Genomic DNA, 18,142 nt, shown 5'->3' with positions numbered 1-18,142 from the left:
ATTTATTTTTTGCAGCATTTATTCCCAGGCCATAAGTTTTTGTTTCTTCAATTTCTTCTGGGATATGTTTTTCTTCTGGGCAACCTCCTCTTCTGGTTTAGGCACACTCCGTTCTTTTTCAGTAAGGATCATCTCAATGTGGCAGGGAGAGCTCATGTATGGGTTGTTCCAACCATGAGCTCTGTAAGTCCTGAGCCGCATCTTGGGGGCTTTATTCACCTGGATATGCTCAATGACCAGAGAATCTACATCTAAGCCCTTAAGTTCACCATTACTTTCTGCATTTTTTGAGCATGTACAGTAAAAATTCAGCACTCTTTTTGGGCCACCGACCCTGCGTCCAGCCCCACTGTTTGGCCTTGGCACACCTACCAACTCCACCATTGTAACGACAGAATGGCACACATTGCTTCTTTAAAGTGACGTCCTTCAGATACTTGGTGGCTTTTAGGATATGCATACCCTTAATGGCCTGGGCCGTTTCATGAGTGTTCTTAAAGTGAACACGAAGATTTGAACCTCTCGACTTGCATGATTTTGTGGGGTTTTCTGGGTCAAGTGAATAGCGAACCATTTTTAGAGGTCACCTCAGGCCACTTACTGGAAAAGCCAGGTCCATTTCTTACTGTTTGTATTCCATTTAGAGTTGTCCCACATCTGGTTGATTTTGTTTATTTGTTTTTTGGATATGTGAGGCATTCCTCTGGTTTAAGAGTCAGAACTATACAAATGGCATGCTCAGAGAAGGATCACTCCCTCCTTATCCCACCATCCCATTCCTGTACTTGCTTCTTTCTACCCTTTTCCCACTCACCCCCTGTAGGTAAACCAATCTCTTTAGTTGTTGTTTAGCCTTCCTGTATTTCTGTATTTTAGCCTTCCTGTATTTCCTACATTTGTCATAAATGTAGATTTTATATTTATATAATTTGAGAACTTCCCCATGAGATAGTTTTTAAATATCTTGCCCAAATGTTTATTTAAAAAAATTTTAACTCTCAATAGGTGGTTGCCAAAGATGGTGGTTAGAATATTAATTTTCCAAAAACAGAGTACCAGTAACACAGTTTACCTAGTAAAAATTCTTTACTCCTACCAAAGTATTTATTCTACAAGTAATTGGTTATTCAAACGGATCTCCATCTTACCTTTCCCAGCTTCATCAGTGTGAAACTTTACATTTAGCTGATTTGGACTTCACTGCATTTCTTGAACCTGTTTTATATAAAGTCATTCTTGTTCCTTTGTTTTTGCTCTTTTTTCTGTCTAAGCTACCATACCAATCCTCTCTCCTCTGAAGTCTAACTTGTCCGCCAATTCTTTTTTGTATCTCATCCTTTGCTCTCCTTCTTCTGAACCTTTGAATGATAAATAATTTTTCTTTTAGTGGCAGTTTTGTGTCTGGCCAGGTTTTAGCTCTTAAGTCTCACAAGATTCATTTTTTTGAAGTCTAATTTACATGGATACATGTGAAATAAAGAGATTTTATTTACCCTAGTAAGTCTCTATGAATTTTTCCTTCAGTAAAAGTCTAAAATATAGGATAGTTAATGACAAAAATTAATTTTATACCCTGCCTTTTGTAGTCAGGCACTGTCATCTTCATTTTTTATCCTAAGTAATAACCCTTACAGAGTATTACCATCATAATTTGCTCAATTATTTCCAATTTTTTAATTTTATTAATTTATATTCAAACTAAAATGACCTCTATTTGCTGAATACTTGGGAAAATAAAATCATTGAGTTATTTCTGCTGATTTGAGGAAAGAAAAGATTGCTTCTAAAATTAATCTCTCATGTTTAACATACATTTTATTGCATTTAAATAAAAACATTTATATAAATCATGTTTATAAAATACATTGAACTTCCTTTTTCCAAGGTGGTCATAATACTTAATATTTTGGTAGTTGTATAGCTTCCTTATAAGGAACGTAGGTGACACACTTTTTAACCAGGCAGGTAAAGGAAATGAAGGGCATTTAAGTTAATCTATAAAGTCTTTGCATGTTTGTACATAGCAGGAGGTGAACAGGTACTATTTAGGAGCACACTACTATATACTGTCGTGATTTAATCTTGCAGCATATCTACAAACATACACAAACACATACATGCTGCAAAATACACACACGTAGGTAATATCTACAGTGGTTCTTGTCCTTGTCAAAAAACATAAGATAGGGATTATCTTACTACCCACTGAAACTAAACACAGAAAAAGGTGTTTTTAATCATTTTGCCAAATATCTTGATACCACAGCTCCACATTTCTAAACATGCAGCTTGGAGGTGTAGCTTTCAAACTATAAAGATCTTTTGATTTAAACATTTGATCTATTTCCCCCCATTTTTTTTCTTGGTATAATAAGAACTATTTTTTAATACAACCTCCAAAACTGGGGCCTTTGTAATTTTCATTACTGCAGTTTCTTTGGAAATATCAAAGTTTCCTTTCTCTAATGATTCTTTTCTTTTCCCCGGGTCAGGTGCCTTAAGACCACATTTTGTATTTCTCTTGTAACTCCTTCATGGTGTAAGAAAAAGAAACAAAAGATGTTGATTTGCATGGAATTCCCATGGAGTTAACCACCTTTTTCTTCTTTCATTGATGAAGCCTCCTGTATTTTAGAGTTGGAAAATTACCCCTGATCTCCCATAATCCAGACATTTTTATGCATTTCATAATGCATTTATCCCCTGTCCTCCCAAAGCCATGTCAGCAGTGAAGGTCTCTTGATAGCCATGTGTAGTCACTGTATATGTAATAATTAATGAATTAGTTGCGCTTATGTGTGTGTGTGTTTACAGACATTTTATACACATTTTTTTTCTCTCTCTCTGCACTTTACCCAGACAGGCATGGTGCATTGTGATACAGCAGTTGGAACACCTGATTATATATCACCTGAGGTCCTGAAATCACAAGGGGGTGATGGTTACTATGGGCGAGAATGTGATTGGTGGTCTGTGGGTGTTTTCCTTTTTGAGATGCTGGTGGGTAAGTAAATTGTTCTTTTTTCAAAACCCATCTCGTAACACTTTAGTCCTAAGTCAAGAATGTGAGACTATAAAAAAATGAATTGCTTGTGTTCTAGGGAAAACGTAGTATTTCTGAAAACTGAATTAGTAGTGTCTGATATGGTGGATTATTGATTGGAAAATTAAAACCAAGCCTCATTCTGCCACAGTAACTGAGTAGAATATGAAAGGAATTGAAAGTCTACTTCTAGGAAATATTCCTCCAATAGACCTTTTGTATTAAGAAAACACTAGAACAAGAAGCAAGTTTATAGTTGCAGTGGGCCTTCATTCTAAGATTTTCTTAATCAGGAGTATTTGTTGTAAATATTTTACTTATAAGGCTGTTATTCTAATAATAATAAGGAACCGAAAGTACTCTTAGTTTATGTAATTGTTACGTAATTAATTTTTGTACACTGCGTTTCTTATATTTATTACTTGTATATATATTTGGTTTGTAGTTCTAGTCAAATAAATCATAAATATAGTTATTGACGATTTGACTATCAAGATAAATATATTTTATAATAATATTTCAATCTCAGAAAACTTAGAGGCAAATTAAATAATTTCTTTTACTTTGACCAGATCAAAATTTGAAAGGCTCAAGTATTTTAAAACTTTTCTTTACATCATAGATTTCATTTTTAAGATTTCCTATTCCTAAGTACTAGAGTCACAAAAATATCTTCTGGCCAAGGAAGCCAGTGGCTGACTCCCCTGGTTTCAGGTTGAGGGAGATGTAGCAAAATTCTAGTTTAAGTGTCAAATGTGTTACGGCTAATAGCATTATATGAAATGACTTTAGAATTGAAAATATAGTTTTAGAAGTTGGGGAATTTATTTTCTAGAAGATGACTAAAAGAAATTAGTAGTGGAAATCTGTAAAATCTGTATAGTAACTGAGTATGTTTATTGCTAAAAAAAAAATCAGTACAAATTTAAATAACGATTAGTCATGGAACTTTTTTGTGGTTAAAGTGCCTTCTCTTGATGACCATATGTGTATGTGTAGCACTGATCTTGCTATGCGTAGTCTCATGTCCTTCTGTGACCTACTTTGTTTTGGGCCTTTGTCTTTGCAGTGGGTCTCTTTGTACACACTATATGTTCTCAGGTGGCTATCTATTCTCTCCACCTCTAGGCCCTATCTGATGATTCATTAGGTGTGTCTTGTAATCTTTTGAAAGTAGAATATATTCCATCATTTGCCTAGACTCTCCCAGGGGGTTAAACAATAATATACTTTGGAGGAAGTCACCTGGGTTTGAAGAGACCATTTACATTCCTGCTGCTGTTTCCAGCTCTGAGAGCTGAATTTAATGAGTGTGAATGGCACTGATTTGCAGTGTCCTGAGCCTGCTCTGGTGCTTGCTCATCAGGCTGGTTGACTGGACTTCATTTAAAGGAGTCTACTGCAGTTAAAAGTTGCCCTAGAAAAATCTTGAATTCGAAACTCTCCTCTGCCACCCTTGGAGAACAAAAACTAACTACCTGAACACTCCTTTTTGGCTGATTTGGGAAAGTCTGGTTTGTACTAAGGTGACTTGTGGTTGAGGCATACCGGCAGGGCCTTTAACTCCTGTGGCTTTAGATGAATACTGGCCAAGATGATGCCGTGAGCATTTTCTGTCTTTACACTTGCTTCAGTGCCTGTTTATCACAGTCAGCAGTCAGCAGGAACACTGCATTAGGAGGCTGTTTCTGCCGTTTTCAACTCTAGCTGTGTGTCGTCTTAGGCAAATCACATGTCATCTGTCTGGGCCTGGCTTCCTCATATGTAAAATAATAAGGCTGATCTAACTCTTAGAGCTGCACTGTCCAGTCTGTCATGACGAAAGTGGTTTATGTCTGCACTGTTTAGTACGGTAGGCACCTGCCATATCGAGCACTTGAAATATGGCTAGTGTGACTAGGGAACTGAACTTTTCATTTTATTTAATTGTAATTAATTTAACTTGAAAGTACCAATTGTAGCTAGTGACTGTTGTGTAACATAAAAGGTTGATTTAGCTTAAGCACTAACTGATCTGACCCCACCTAGTAATCTTTTAAATTATCCAGTAAGTTGTTTTTTTTTCCCCATTATGTATTTAAAAACCCAACAGATTCTACAGTTAGTATTGATTTTATTTTGCTCTTAAAAGTTCATGGTTCATTGGTATGATTATAATTTAAGTATATTCTTGGTGTGCGCCTGTTTGTTTTGACTGAGATTCCTGGCCCATAGACCTTTGCGTTCTTCCATGCATGTGACCGATTTAAACTTAACATATTTAAATATTAGGTGAAAATGTTTAATTTGCATTCTCTGTTACACTCTTTTTTCTTGGGACTTTAGGGGATACTCCATTTTATGCAGATTCACTGGTAGGAACATATAGCAAAATTATGGATCATAAAAACTCACTATGTTTCCCTGAAGATGCAGAAATTTCTAAACATGCGAAGAATCTCATCTGTGCCTTCTTAACAGATAGGTAATGTACATTGAATTTCTTCATAGAGAATCCTTTTAACTTCTGGATTTGTAGAAATGAAAGCATACCTAACTCTTATTTACATATAAAATCAATCTTTTTATCCAAATTGCATTTAATTCTGGTTTAGCCTTTTCCTACTGCTAAGCCTGGTGTTGGGTTACCCTCGTCATTTTGTATGTGCAGCCTAATGGTAATCTAACTCTAATCTTAACCCTCATGTCTAAAAAGGAAAATAACAGAACTTGGTAAAATAATGCATTTGAGAGAAATAAAACTTCTGTATTATTCATATTTTATCCTCTAAGGTGATTAAGCCGTACTGCTCTTGATTGTACAACTTTTGAGAAGAGAACATTTTTGTGCAGATAAATACTCAAAAGTTAATCATCTTAAAAACTCTCTGTGTTTGATTTGGGAGTGCCTCCTTCCCAACCGTTTTTAATTTGCATTTGAATATGGGCAAGTCCATCCTGGAAATTCTATATCTCTTGAAACAAACTAGATGAACATTGTTGTGAAAACCTGCCTTAAAAAGAGAAGCTAGAAAGCTATTTGAAGTTTCTTCCTTGCCCTCTCTATTCTGTTCTTTTCTGGTTTACCATTTTATATTTGTAATAGGAGTCATCCTATTAAAGGACTAACACATATAAGTGGGTGCTTCCACCTCAGTCCAGACTTACCTCACTAGCTTTATGATTTTAGGAAAATTATTTTACTTGTTGGGGAAATAATTTTACTCATTCTTAAAATGATGGGATCAGATTAGATGATAACTAAGAACATTTCTTGCCCTAAGATGCTATGATTCCTCAGCACACCTTATTATTGCCTGTTAGCCAGTTGCTGTTACAACCAGTACTGCAGTGACTATCCCTATACATTTATCTTTGCATACTTTTCGTAGGATAAAATCTTAAAGGTGGAATTCTAGGAGATACATTTTAAAATTGACCTACTTGAGTTACAAATTTGACCCCCAGAGAAGTCACATCAGGGTATATTTCCATTACTAATAATTGTTTCCCTCATTCTTGTCCAACTAAGTATTATGAATTATTTCTTTTCCATACAAAGCAAGAAAATTATATTTTCCCTCATTAGACAGCTTAATCATTTTTATATGTTTATCAATCATTTGTACAATAAAACTTTGTTAATTACATGATTAATGAATAATACATGGTAATAAACTCAAAATAATGTTTGATTTGAGGACTAGATGGAGTTGATGGGAATGACCATAATTTGTGCTGAAGGGTAAAATATGAAACAGGATACAGCATATGCTAATGAAGGGAGGACGATTCATGAAATATTTGCCTTAGCTATTTATGGGGGTGTGTGGTTGCAGTCTAAGGAATGATTGTAGGTGGAGAAAAGATAGTTTGAAAAGAATTTAATGCCATCAGTGTGGCTAAGAGCACTTCCTTCTAAACTTTACAGGTTTTCTTGTTTATATTAAACGTAGCTCCAGGGACACATAAAAAATGTTTTTTTATTTCCATATAGTCTTCACTGAAGACTCAACAGGTCAAAGAATGAAATCATTAGTAACATTTTTTTGTATTCAGAATGATAATTTTAATATAAATGTAATATATATTTATATTTAACAATTTATATTTAATATAGATGTAGATATATCCAGAGTAAACATGGATAGCTTCAAACATAATACGTGAGTTCTTTTTAAGAAAGGAGGAGGATTTTTTAAAATAACGTTTATTAGAAAGGTTTTAAAAAACTCTTCTATGCCAAAAGTTAATTCTCCATCCATTTTACCCCCTAAAGTTGGTCACGTGGTTTTGGCACACGCAGATGATTTTTTTCATTGAAAATATCGTACTTTCATTTGACACAAAACAGGTGGAAACGTATTTCCCTTTCCATGGCGTTTACTATCTAGAGCAATCATATACTGTAAAATTAGATTGCTTATTTTTGAGCAACATTTAAGCTGAAGCTTTTAATAAAGATATCTTAAACTCATTTCTGATCCTTATTTTGATCCTTGTTGAGATAAAAGTTAATATTTTTGTATTTATATAATGTTACTCTTTATAATACAATTTTTAACTGCATTGTTTAGGGAGGTACGACTTGGAAGAAATGGGGTAGAAGAAATCAAACAACATCCTTTCTTTAAGAATGATCAGTGGAATTGGGATAACATAAGAGAGAGTAAGTCAATAAATTTAAATATTTCCATTTCATCACCTTTTAAATCTCATAAATTGATTCCTCTTCTGAATTAACAAGCATGTCTGTACACTTAATGCTAACTAATTTTTAAATTGAGAGGTTTCATTTCAATTTGTTCTGAAGTAGTATTTATAACTAAATGAATATTACCTCAGTATCTTAGCAAACTAATATGTCTTTATTTCCCAGTGCTTTTGTGATAAGCATAGGTTTCTTAATTTGTCAAGCTAAGTTTTATGGATCTCAGTAATTTTCAGAATTGGAGAAATACAATTCTTTAATTCAGATGTTTGAATTAATAAATCAGTAATTAGTTACTTATGGAGACCATACTCTGGTAAGTACTAGGGTAAGCATAGTAATTCATTTAAACTTCATGTATATTTAACATTAATTCATTTGAAAAGTAAGAAATATTTCTACTTAAAGAATGTAGAAAACCGAAGACTAAAGAACGTATATGCAAGTTATTGCTGCTTGTAATTTTAATACCTAGAATAATATCATCCTGCTTTCCTTGTTTGATTGATTTATCTATATTTAAAACCAATCTAATATAATAATAAAACACATAAAGTTCCAATTCTTTGAAATGATAAAATCTGTTACTAAAATATTCTATAGTAAATCATAATAATATAGTATTGTTAATGAATCAAATATCAATATGTAATATGTTAATATTTATACAACATATTATTAGTAATATATAATTACAAATATAAAACAAAACAGGGGTCGTTTATATAATTTTAAATCAGATATATTATTATTAAATAATTTGTTTCTTTTCTTTTAACAGCGGCAGCTCCTGTGGTACCTGAACTCAGCAGTGACATAGACAGCAGCAATTTTGATGACATTGAAGATGATAAAGGAGATGTAGAAACCTTCCCAATTCCTAAAGCTTTTGTGGGAAATCAGCTGCCTTTTATAGGATTTACCTACTATAGAGAAAATTTGTATGTGATTTGTTTGTTACATTTTTATTGTTTTCAGCATCTAGCTATAAAGAGTTGTCTTACTTCAAGACTGAATTATAGAAGATAAAGTGCTAATTTGTTTTTTTTTTTTTTTTAAGATGTTGGGGGTAGGAGTTTATTAATTAATTTATTTATTTTTGCTGTGTTGGGTCTTCGTTTCTGTGCGAGGGCTTCCCCTAGTTGTGGCAAGTGGGGGCCATTCCTCATCGCGGTGCGCAGGCCTCTCACTATCGCAGCCTCTCCTGTTGCGGAGCACAAGCTCCAGACGCGCAGGCTCAGTAGTTGTGGCTCACGGGCCTAGCCGCTCCGCGGCATGTGAGATCCTCCCAGACCAGGGCTCGAACCCGTGTCCCCTGCATTGGCAGGCAGATTCTCAACCACTGCGCCACTAGGGAAGCCCCGCTAATTTGTTTTAAACTGAGTTTTTTCATAGAATATTATATGATACTCATTTACAAATGAATGTAAGGCAATGTTCTGTGTTCTTTGGGGGATATAGAGTAAGACCAAACACCTGCTTTTGAAGGAGCTTGTCAACTAATAAGGGATATAGGAGAATTATATAGTCATAATGAAGGGTAGAATGTGATATTTGCCTTAAGAAAGGTACCAAAAAGATATGAGATGGTTCAGAAGAAGAATAAAAGTCACATCTCTTTGGGACGAGGGTAGGGGAAAGTCAGGTAAGACCTCAGGGAAGAGGTGGCATCTTAGCCAAGTCTAAAGTTAAGAAAGGGTTTTGAGTGGCTGAGATGTAAGGAGGTTAGGTGAGTACAGTGGGGAGGTGAATAGTGGAAGCAGAAGTTTGGAATGTAAGCCTACCTTGGGAGCAGAGGAGTGTAGTCCAGTAGGGTTCAAACAGAGGGTGTATGTGTATCACTGTATCATGACCACTGGAGGGTTTAATGGGACTGCGGTTGTCTTGCCTGTAATCCCTCCATGTAGTGCAGAGCCTGGCATAAGATCGTTCAGTACATATTGGTCAGCTGGAGTGAGGACTGGGTATAAAATTAGAAAATAGACTGGAGTTGGAGTTTAGGGGAAGCATAATGCAACAGATGATTGTTGTGTGCTGTGCTAAGGGACTTTTGACTTTGACAGGCAGTGAAGAGCCACTGAAAACTGTTAAATAGTTGAATGAAGTGTTAAAGATGTTTGAGAAACATACATTGGAGAAATTTTTGGTATTTCCCATGTGTGTAATGGTTGGGGTGATCAACCATTACGGTTTCCCCAGGACTGAGGGGCTTCCTGAGATATGGTGTGGGACTTTCATGCTAAAACCAGGAAAATCCCAGGCAAAACAGGATGAGTTGTTCATCCTGCTAAGGACAGTGTTCTGAAAACTACTGTAATGCTGACTAAATTGAGGATATCAGTGCCAGGAGAAACCCAAGCATGTTTATACACAGTGAGGAAGGACCCAGTTAAGCGAGAAATTGACAGTTAAATAGAAGTGATGATTTGTGTATTAAGACCTGGAGATCAAGAGATGTTATTTTTATTTATTTTATTTTATTTATGTATGTATGTATGTATGGCTGTGTTGGGTTTTCGTTTCTGTTCAAGGGCTTTCTCCGGTTGTGGCAAGCCGGGGCCGCTCTTCATTGCGGTGTGCAGGCCTCTCACTATTGCGGCCTCTCTTGTTGCGGAGCACGGGCTCCAGACACGCAGGCTCAGTAGTTGTGGCTCATGGGCCTAGTTGCTCCACAGCATGTGGGGTCCTGCCAGACCAGGGCTCGAACCCATGTCCCCTGCATTGGCAGGCGGATTCTCAACCACTGCGCCACCAGGGAAGCCCAAGAGATGTTATTTTTGAAATGGAGGAGAGCTGTCTCTTTCCAGAAGATTTCTGGAAAAGAAGAATAAGATAGTTACAGGAACTCAAAATGAGATGAATAGGGAGAAAAGTGTAGTTCTATTTAGTGACTCCAGTCTCAACGAAGTTAAAGACTAGAACATCCACTTAAGAGTGAGAGGCAAGAAATATTTATCATTTTAAATGATTGAAAATGTTATACATCTCTAGAGGGGAAAATATTACTTCACTGAAGTGAAAAGAAAGAGAATCTGTGGTTGGAATTTAATTCTGAGAATAACTTGGTATTAGAAAATGAGTTAAAATGACATGCAAAAGAATTTATTTCCTGCCTTTCCTTCTAGGTTATTAAGTGACTCTCCATCTTGTAAAGAAAATGATATGATACAATCAAGGAAAAACGAAGTATGTATAAATTTTTACTACTCTATACGTGTTCAAATATTTTAGTAATATCCCTGTATTTTTAAAGTTCACTTGATGCTACTTTTAGATGGCATTCCTTCTTGCAATCCAGTTCAGCATAACATTGAAGTGATTCATTTATTTGACAAGTATCACTGTGTGAGATCCAATGGCCAGTGAAAAGATGACTTATACACGGCTTTAGGCTTAGTTTTAGTAGCAAAAGTGATAGAATAGGTTTACAAACAGCTGTATTTTCTACCAGTTAGAAAATTTTATGATCTTAGTACTATAAAAGAGTACAGATAATAAGCTATAAGGATATAGAAATAGTAGACAATTTAAATTTTGACTATTTAGCAATGAATTCATATAAAGGATAATTTTATCAAAATGTTACAATATTTTGTGACCTCTATACAAAGCTAAATAATGAACACACATACACATAAAGGAGGATGCTAAACATTTTTCTCTTCAAAACCTAAAAAAATTAGTTAGGTAATTTTGGTATGATTTGTGTTTTAGGAATTTTACAAAGCATAACAAGCATTTTAATGTTTTTGTTTTGTTTTAAATAGGAGAGTCAAGAGGTATGTTGATGTCAAATATGTTGAAAAACAGGAAAATCTCATCACTCTAGCGATGTTTTGTTATAATCATATTCCACCTAGCATTTGGAGTACTACACCTACCCAAGAGAGAAGTTCTCAACCTTTTTTCTACCAAGTATTCTTTTTATTATTGCTCCTATGGATCTGTTGTTTAAAATATATATTATGTAATTTTCTTGTTTTTATTTATTAAGGATACATAAGTAGCAGTAAGAACTTTTGATTAGCATGTGATAACTAGTGTGATCAAATTATACTAATATAGTAGCAGCCAAAAGCTGTTAAACTTGACTAGTTCATTGGTCTGTATTTTCTTACTAGGGAAGTATACAGTCTTGCTTATGGTATATAAAATATTTAAGAAATCATGGAGAACCTAATCACTAGAAAGAATAGTGGAAAGAACATTGGCCGTGGAATCTAATAGATCAGGATCTTTTGGGGCACTGCCACTCATTAGCTGTGCTGTCTTGGCCCAGCTGTTCGCCTTTTTTGGATTTCAGTTTCTTTCTTTCTTTCTTTTTAAATTTTTATTTATTTATTTTTGGCTGTGTTGGGTCTTTGTTGCTGCGCGCGGGCTTTCTCTAGTTGTGGCGAGTGGGGGCTACTCTTCATTGAGGTGTGCGGGCTTCTCATTGTGGTGGCTTCTCTTGTTGCGGAGCACGGGCTCTAGGCGCACAGGCTCAGTAGTTGTGGCTCGCGGGCTTAATTGCTCCACGGCATGTGGGATCTTCCCGGACCAGGGCTCGAACCCGTGTCCCCTGCATTGGCAGGCAGATTCTTAACCACTGTGCCACCAGGGAAGCCCCAGTTTCTTTATTGAATAGATATAATACTACCCATCTTTTTAGGGGTTTTGTTAGGATTAATGAGACAATATCTGTAAAGTGCCTGCCACTGTACCTAAAACACAAAAGGAACTTGAAAAGTTAAATCCTTTATAAAGGCAGTAAGGCTCCCAAAATGCAATATTTAATACTTTCTGTAATTTTAGTTTGTTTAAAGCCCGACATATCTGGCCTTATGGCAAGATGACTTGTAATTAATTAGTTGTCATTTATCCAAAAGAGTTATTGTTAACAACTTTTCACAGTATTGTGCCTGGCACAGTGCAGGAAGATATAAAGAAGAACTTTTATATATCTTTTTTTGAGGGAAAATTGGTATGTAACATTACATAAGTTTCAGGTATACAACGTTATGATTCTCCTTCTGTAATCATTGCAAAGTGATCATTATCAAAAGTCTAGTAATCATCCATCACCATACACTTGACCCCATTCACTCATTTCATCCAGCCCTAACCACCTTTTCCTCTGGTAATGACCATTCTGTTCCCTGTCTTTGAGTTTGTCTTTGTTTTATTTTCTTTCCTTTTCTGTGTGTGTGTGTCTGTTTCCACATGAGTGATACCATATGGTTTTTGTCTTTCACTTTCTGACTTATTTCTAGTACCCTCAAGGTTCATCCATGTTGCAAATGGCAAGATTTCACTTTTTTTTATGGCTGAGTAGTAGTTTCCACTGTGTATATATACCACATCTTCTTTATTCATTCATCCACCAGTGGATATTCAGGTTGTTTCCATAACTTGGGTGCATATATCTTTTTGAATTAGTGTTTTCATATTCTTCAGATAAATACTCAGAAGTGGAATAGCTGGATTGTATGGTAGTTCTATCCTTATCTTTTGAAGAATCTCCATACTGTTCTCCATAGTGGCTGTACCAATTTACATCCCCACCAACGCTGCACCAGGGTTCCCTTTTCTCCACATGCTCTCCAATATTTGTTATTTTTGTCTTTTTGATGATAGCCATTCTGACAGGTGTGAGGTGATATCTCATTATGGTTTTCATTTGCATTTCCCTAACAATTAGTGATGTGTTGAACATCTTTTCATAGGTTTCTTGGCTATCTGCATGTCTTCTTTGGAAAAATGGGAAGAGCTTTTATTATTTTTAAGAAAAGTAATATATTTTTGAGCATGTTCAGTCAAATATTCCAAATACTTGTTTCAAATATAGACCTTTTATCTTTATAAGCACAAATGGTGACAGTATTTTCGAATAAATAATCTACAAAAGAATGATGGAGGGTATCAAAGGATATCCTTTGTTCATAATGAATGAGAAACTTGGTGTCATAGAAGAATTCTGCCAAGATTGGAGCTTTTTATTCTTATGTTTACATAGTGTGTTCATACATACATGTGTACTGTAATAGAAAGCAAGAGATGGAGGATTTTTTCTCTCTGTCAATAAAAATCACATTAAGAATGTACAAAAAGTGTACCTATATTAAGCTGAAAGAAAAGAGAAGATGATCATTGTTTTCTTTAAGCCTCTCATCTTTTAAATATGATCAGACTTTATAATTATAGTTTCTTATTTTCTGACAGATTCAGAAAAAACTATACACATTAGAAGAACACCTTAGCAGTGAGATACAAGCCAAAGAGGAACTAGAGCACAAGTGCAAGTATGTTTTGTAGATAATTAATTGTTCTATTTTAAAATGTAAGTTTAAACATTTTACTAAAAAAGAAGAGCTACAAAGTAATTATATGATAATTTTATAATTTATGGTAAATGTCTTTATTGTAAACTAGGAGAGAATTATTTACTGTTGCCTTTGAAATTCTTTAGATCTGTTAATACTCGCCTAGAGAAAGTAGCAAAGGAGCTAGAAGAAGAGGTAAGGTCACTCTGTGCTTTTATTAACATTTTTGTTCATAAAAAGTTTTGATGCCTGACTTATCTACAGAGTTTAGTACCATATTAATACATATCTTGTTATATAGTAAAATCTACCTTGTAGTATTGGTGGACAGGACTCTCAGATTATAGGGTAACCATGATAATAGGCTTCATTTTGTTATGTTTTTGCAAATCAGTTAATTTAGTATGTGTAGATATTTCAAGTAAAAAGAAAATTGCACTCGTATTACTTACATGGCTTAAAAATAGAAATTGACAATTGTTTCTTTTTTTATTCAGACCCATAGTTTGTATTAGGTAAAGATGGTTCAGTGGTGATGGAATGTTACAGAAATTTTGACTTTCAATAGTAAACAAAACACTTATGGTCTTGATTATTTAAGAATAGTGTGCTATTTAAAAAATATGGAAAACATTGTAGTTTTAACAAAAGGGCAGTTAATAGCTTTTTTAAAGGTCTTTTTTATTTGCTTGATGTAACTGAAATATTTTTTGTTTTCGTTTGATTTTTATACATACTTTGCTTTGATAATGACTTCAAGCATTATTTCAGATTACCTTAAGGAAAAATGTGGAATCAGCATTAAGACAATTAGAAAGAGAAAAGGCACTTCTTCAGCACAAAAATGCAGAATATCAGCGGAAAGCTGATCAAGAAGCAGACAAGAAGCGAAATTTGGAGAATGATGGTTTGTGGTGTAGAATATTAAATACTAAGAGAAAATGTTTGTGTGTATGTGTATGTTGTGTTGAAGCTTACAGCTAAAATGCTTTTTATCACAGTTAACAGTTTAAAAGATCAACTTGAAGATTTGAAAAAAAGAAATCAGAACTCTCAAATATCCACTGAGAAAGTGAATCAACTCCAGAGACAAGTAGGTTGATCCCAATTTATAAGGATATTGAATTTTATTTATGACTATCTGTTAATATTTGTTTAATTGGCAGTGTTACGAAAAGGAAATCATTAGGAAGATATTTTTAGGTTTTTGTTTATTTTGAACAGTTTGTAATGGGGTAATAAATTGAAGGTATTTTCATCATATATACCTGTGTTTATTTGTTTGTTGTTTGTTTGGTTTTGAATGGAATAACAGCTGGATGAAACCAATACTTTGCTGCGAACAGAATCTGATACTGCAGCCCGGTTAAGGAAAACCCAGGCAGAAAATTCAAAACAGATTCAACAGCTGGAATCTAACAATAGAGATCTGCAAGATAAAAATTGTCTGCTGGAGACTGCCAAGTTAAAACTTGAAAAGGAATTTATCAATCTTCAGTCAGTTCTAGAATCTGAAAGGAGGGACCGAACCCATGGATCAGAGATTATTAATGATTTACAAGGTATTAAAGTAGATATTGTACTTGAGTTCATCTTAATGATTTGTGTTTTGGAAATAATCTTAGATGATGGATAATGTGCTAGAATAGTACATGTCTGAATATACTATTCTGTTATGTAAGGTTAGCATATTAGAAATACATTGTTACAAAATTTATGAATGAAAGATTTACTTTCAAATAGTATGAAGTATTTTAAGTAACAAACCACTTCTAAAGGTGGTAGATTGGATTCCAGTCGAATTAACTCTAAAGTACTACACCAACAATTATAAAAGTTCTGCTCATAAATAACAACTTTAAGGAATGAGGTGAATTCCAAATTTTTTACTCTAAGTTTAATATATATACTATATGAGTTTATTGTTTTTAAAAATGTTTCCATTTTAGGTAGAATATCTGGCCTAGAAGAAGATTTAAAGAATGGCAAAATCTTATTAGCAAAAGTAGAGATTGAGAAGAGACAACTACAGGAGAGATTTACTGATTTGGAAAAGGTAAAACATGTTAAGTTTTACGTTTGTGTAAATAAATGACTAGACAGTTTTGTGTTGAAAAACATTTTAAAATAAGGAAAATTAGTAACTGAAATATTTCCAACACTCATGTACTTTCTTATATTCACACTTGGTTATGTAGATTAGGGATGTGTATTTTAAGGCTTACCATAACACTATACAGCAGCCCTTAGATGTTAGATGCTTATGAAGGGAGAGTCTCTCTTGGGGTGTGTAATGAGGATGCTTCTTCCTGGGCATCCAAGGAAAATATAAATTTTGACTTACAATATATCTTTTTAAAAAAAAATAAATTTATTTCATTTATTTATTTTTGGCTGCATTGGGTCTTTGTTGCTGCGTGCGGGGGGCTACTCTTCGTTGTGGTGAGCAGGCTTCTCATTGCAGTGGCTTCTCTTGTTGTGAAGCACAGGCTCTAGGCGCGTGGGCTTCAGTAGTCGTGGCTCATGGGCTCTAGAGCACAGGCTCTGTAGTTGTGGCTCGTGGGCTTAGTTGCTCCGCGGCATGTGGGATCTTCCTAGACCAGGGATTGAACCCGTGTCCCCTGCATTGGCAGGTGGATTCTTAACCACTACGCCACCAGGGAAGCCCATCTTACAATATGTCTTTAAAATGACATAAAGTTATCATGACTTTTCATTTAGAAGTTTACCAAAAAGTACTATAAGCCAGGGATAATTTTTAGGCTCTGTGCAGTTAATATTTTATTTTCATTCACTTATTTATTCATTCATTTAAGTATTTAATGTATCATATGTGGTAGAAATATCAGGATGCAGTTCTTCCCCTTAACAATCTCACAGTCTAATGGGTAATTTCTAAAGTAATAATAAAGTACACAGATAATTCTAATGCATTGTGGTAAGTAGAATGATAGAGGTATGGGCAGGGTATATTGGGTGCACAGAATGAATCGCTAATCTGACAGGGCAGGATTGGTTGACAGGGTAAAGTTGGGGAGGACAGCTTGGGCATAAGGCACAGAGGATAGAAAATAAAGAAGTCATAGTCAGTTTATTTAAGTGCAAACCATTCAGTATTTCTGGAGTAAAGAGCAGGGGTCAACAAATTTTAATCTTTTAAGGGAAAGACAGTAAATACTTTAGACTTTGCAGGCCATATGGTCTCTGCTGCAGTAAAGGGAATGGGCATGGCTATGATCTAATGAAATTTTACAAAAATAGACGTCAGGCTAAAACTGGCCTGAAAACCTAATGTTAAATTGTGAAGAATTCACTGGCCTGAGTGAGGCTACAGAGCCAGGCATGAGCGAGGCCATGCAAGACGTTGAATACTCTATGAACAACACTTAGTTGCTCTAAGTAATGGACTAGCCACTGAAGGGCTTTTAAGTTGGATGATTTTGTTAGAGGAACATTTAAGATAGATCATTATGTACCATGTGGAAACTAGGTTTGAGGAGGACACGACGATGTAGGTAGATTAGTCAGAGGCTTTTTCAGTAACCTAGATAATGGAGACTTACCTAGTACAGTAGTTCAAAGGATGGAAAATAAGGATGAATCTGAGAAATATTTGGAGGAGGAATATTTGGGAACACTTACTGATTGATTAGATATGGCATGTGAATAGTACTCAAGAACGAGTTATGGGTTCCTAGTTTGTGACGAAATCTATAGTGGTACCATTAATTAATAAAGAATAAAGGAAAAATAGCTGTTTTAGATGAGACAGTGATAAATCCATTTTAGTCCTAAGTTGAGGTGCCTGTGAGACAGCCAAATTAGGATGTCTACAAAGAAGTAAGCTATGGTAGTAGCAGCTAGAAATATTTGAGAGTCATCGATATAGAAGTAACTCAAACCACGTGACTGGAAGAGCCCATCTGCAAAGAGATTGCTGAGAGCATTGGTTTTTCAGAGCAGAGTAAATTACTCTGTTGGTGGATGGTGTAGTTTGAAAAAAATCATTTTTATATTTGAAAAACAAAAGAAATACCTATATTTACGATATAAATCGTAGAAAGCAAAGAATTAGAAAATCTTTTGAGGACATATCGAAAATAGACT

General features: G+C 34.8%; 1 protein-coding gene and 1 pseudogene across 1 annotated transcript in view; one reads left to right on the top strand and one right to left on the bottom strand.

Annotated features, from left to right (window-relative positions):
- The window catches only part of ROCK2 (Rho associated coiled-coil containing protein kinase 2), a 147,649-nt gene that overhangs the window by 95,680 nt on the left and 33,827 nt on the right, over positions 1-18,142 (top strand). Inside the window, exons 6-17 of the mRNA XM_060118066.1 lie at positions 2,860-3,004; positions 5,369-5,507; positions 7,600-7,691; positions 8,515-8,674; positions 10,859-10,919; positions 11,501-11,512; positions 13,935-14,014; positions 14,182-14,230; positions 14,807-14,942; positions 15,037-15,128; positions 15,351-15,597; positions 15,985-16,091. Coding sequence (XP_059974049.1) covers positions 2,860-3,004; positions 5,369-5,507; positions 7,600-7,691; positions 8,515-8,674; positions 10,859-10,919; positions 11,501-11,512; positions 13,935-14,014; positions 14,182-14,230; positions 14,807-14,942; positions 15,037-15,128; positions 15,351-15,597; positions 15,985-16,091 — 1,320 coding nt within the window. The remainder of the gene's footprint in view (positions 1-2,859; positions 3,005-5,368; positions 5,508-7,599; positions 7,692-8,514; positions 8,675-10,858; positions 10,920-11,500; positions 11,513-13,934; positions 14,015-14,181; positions 14,231-14,806; positions 14,943-15,036; positions 15,129-15,350; positions 15,598-15,984; positions 16,092-18,142) is intronic.
- Positions 19-592, bottom strand: LOC132501915 (large ribosomal subunit protein uL22-like; annotated as a pseudogene).

Source organism: Mesoplodon densirostris, chromosome 14 (assembly GCF_025265405.1).
Source record: "Mesoplodon densirostris isolate mMesDen1 chromosome 14, mMesDen1 primary haplotype, whole genome shotgun sequence".
Taxonomy (NCBI): Eukaryota; Metazoa; Chordata; class Mammalia; order Artiodactyla; family Ziphiidae; genus Mesoplodon; species Mesoplodon densirostris.
The sequence above is the reverse complement of the archived record's forward strand: the minus strand, read 5'-3'. Positions and strand labels throughout refer to the sequence as shown.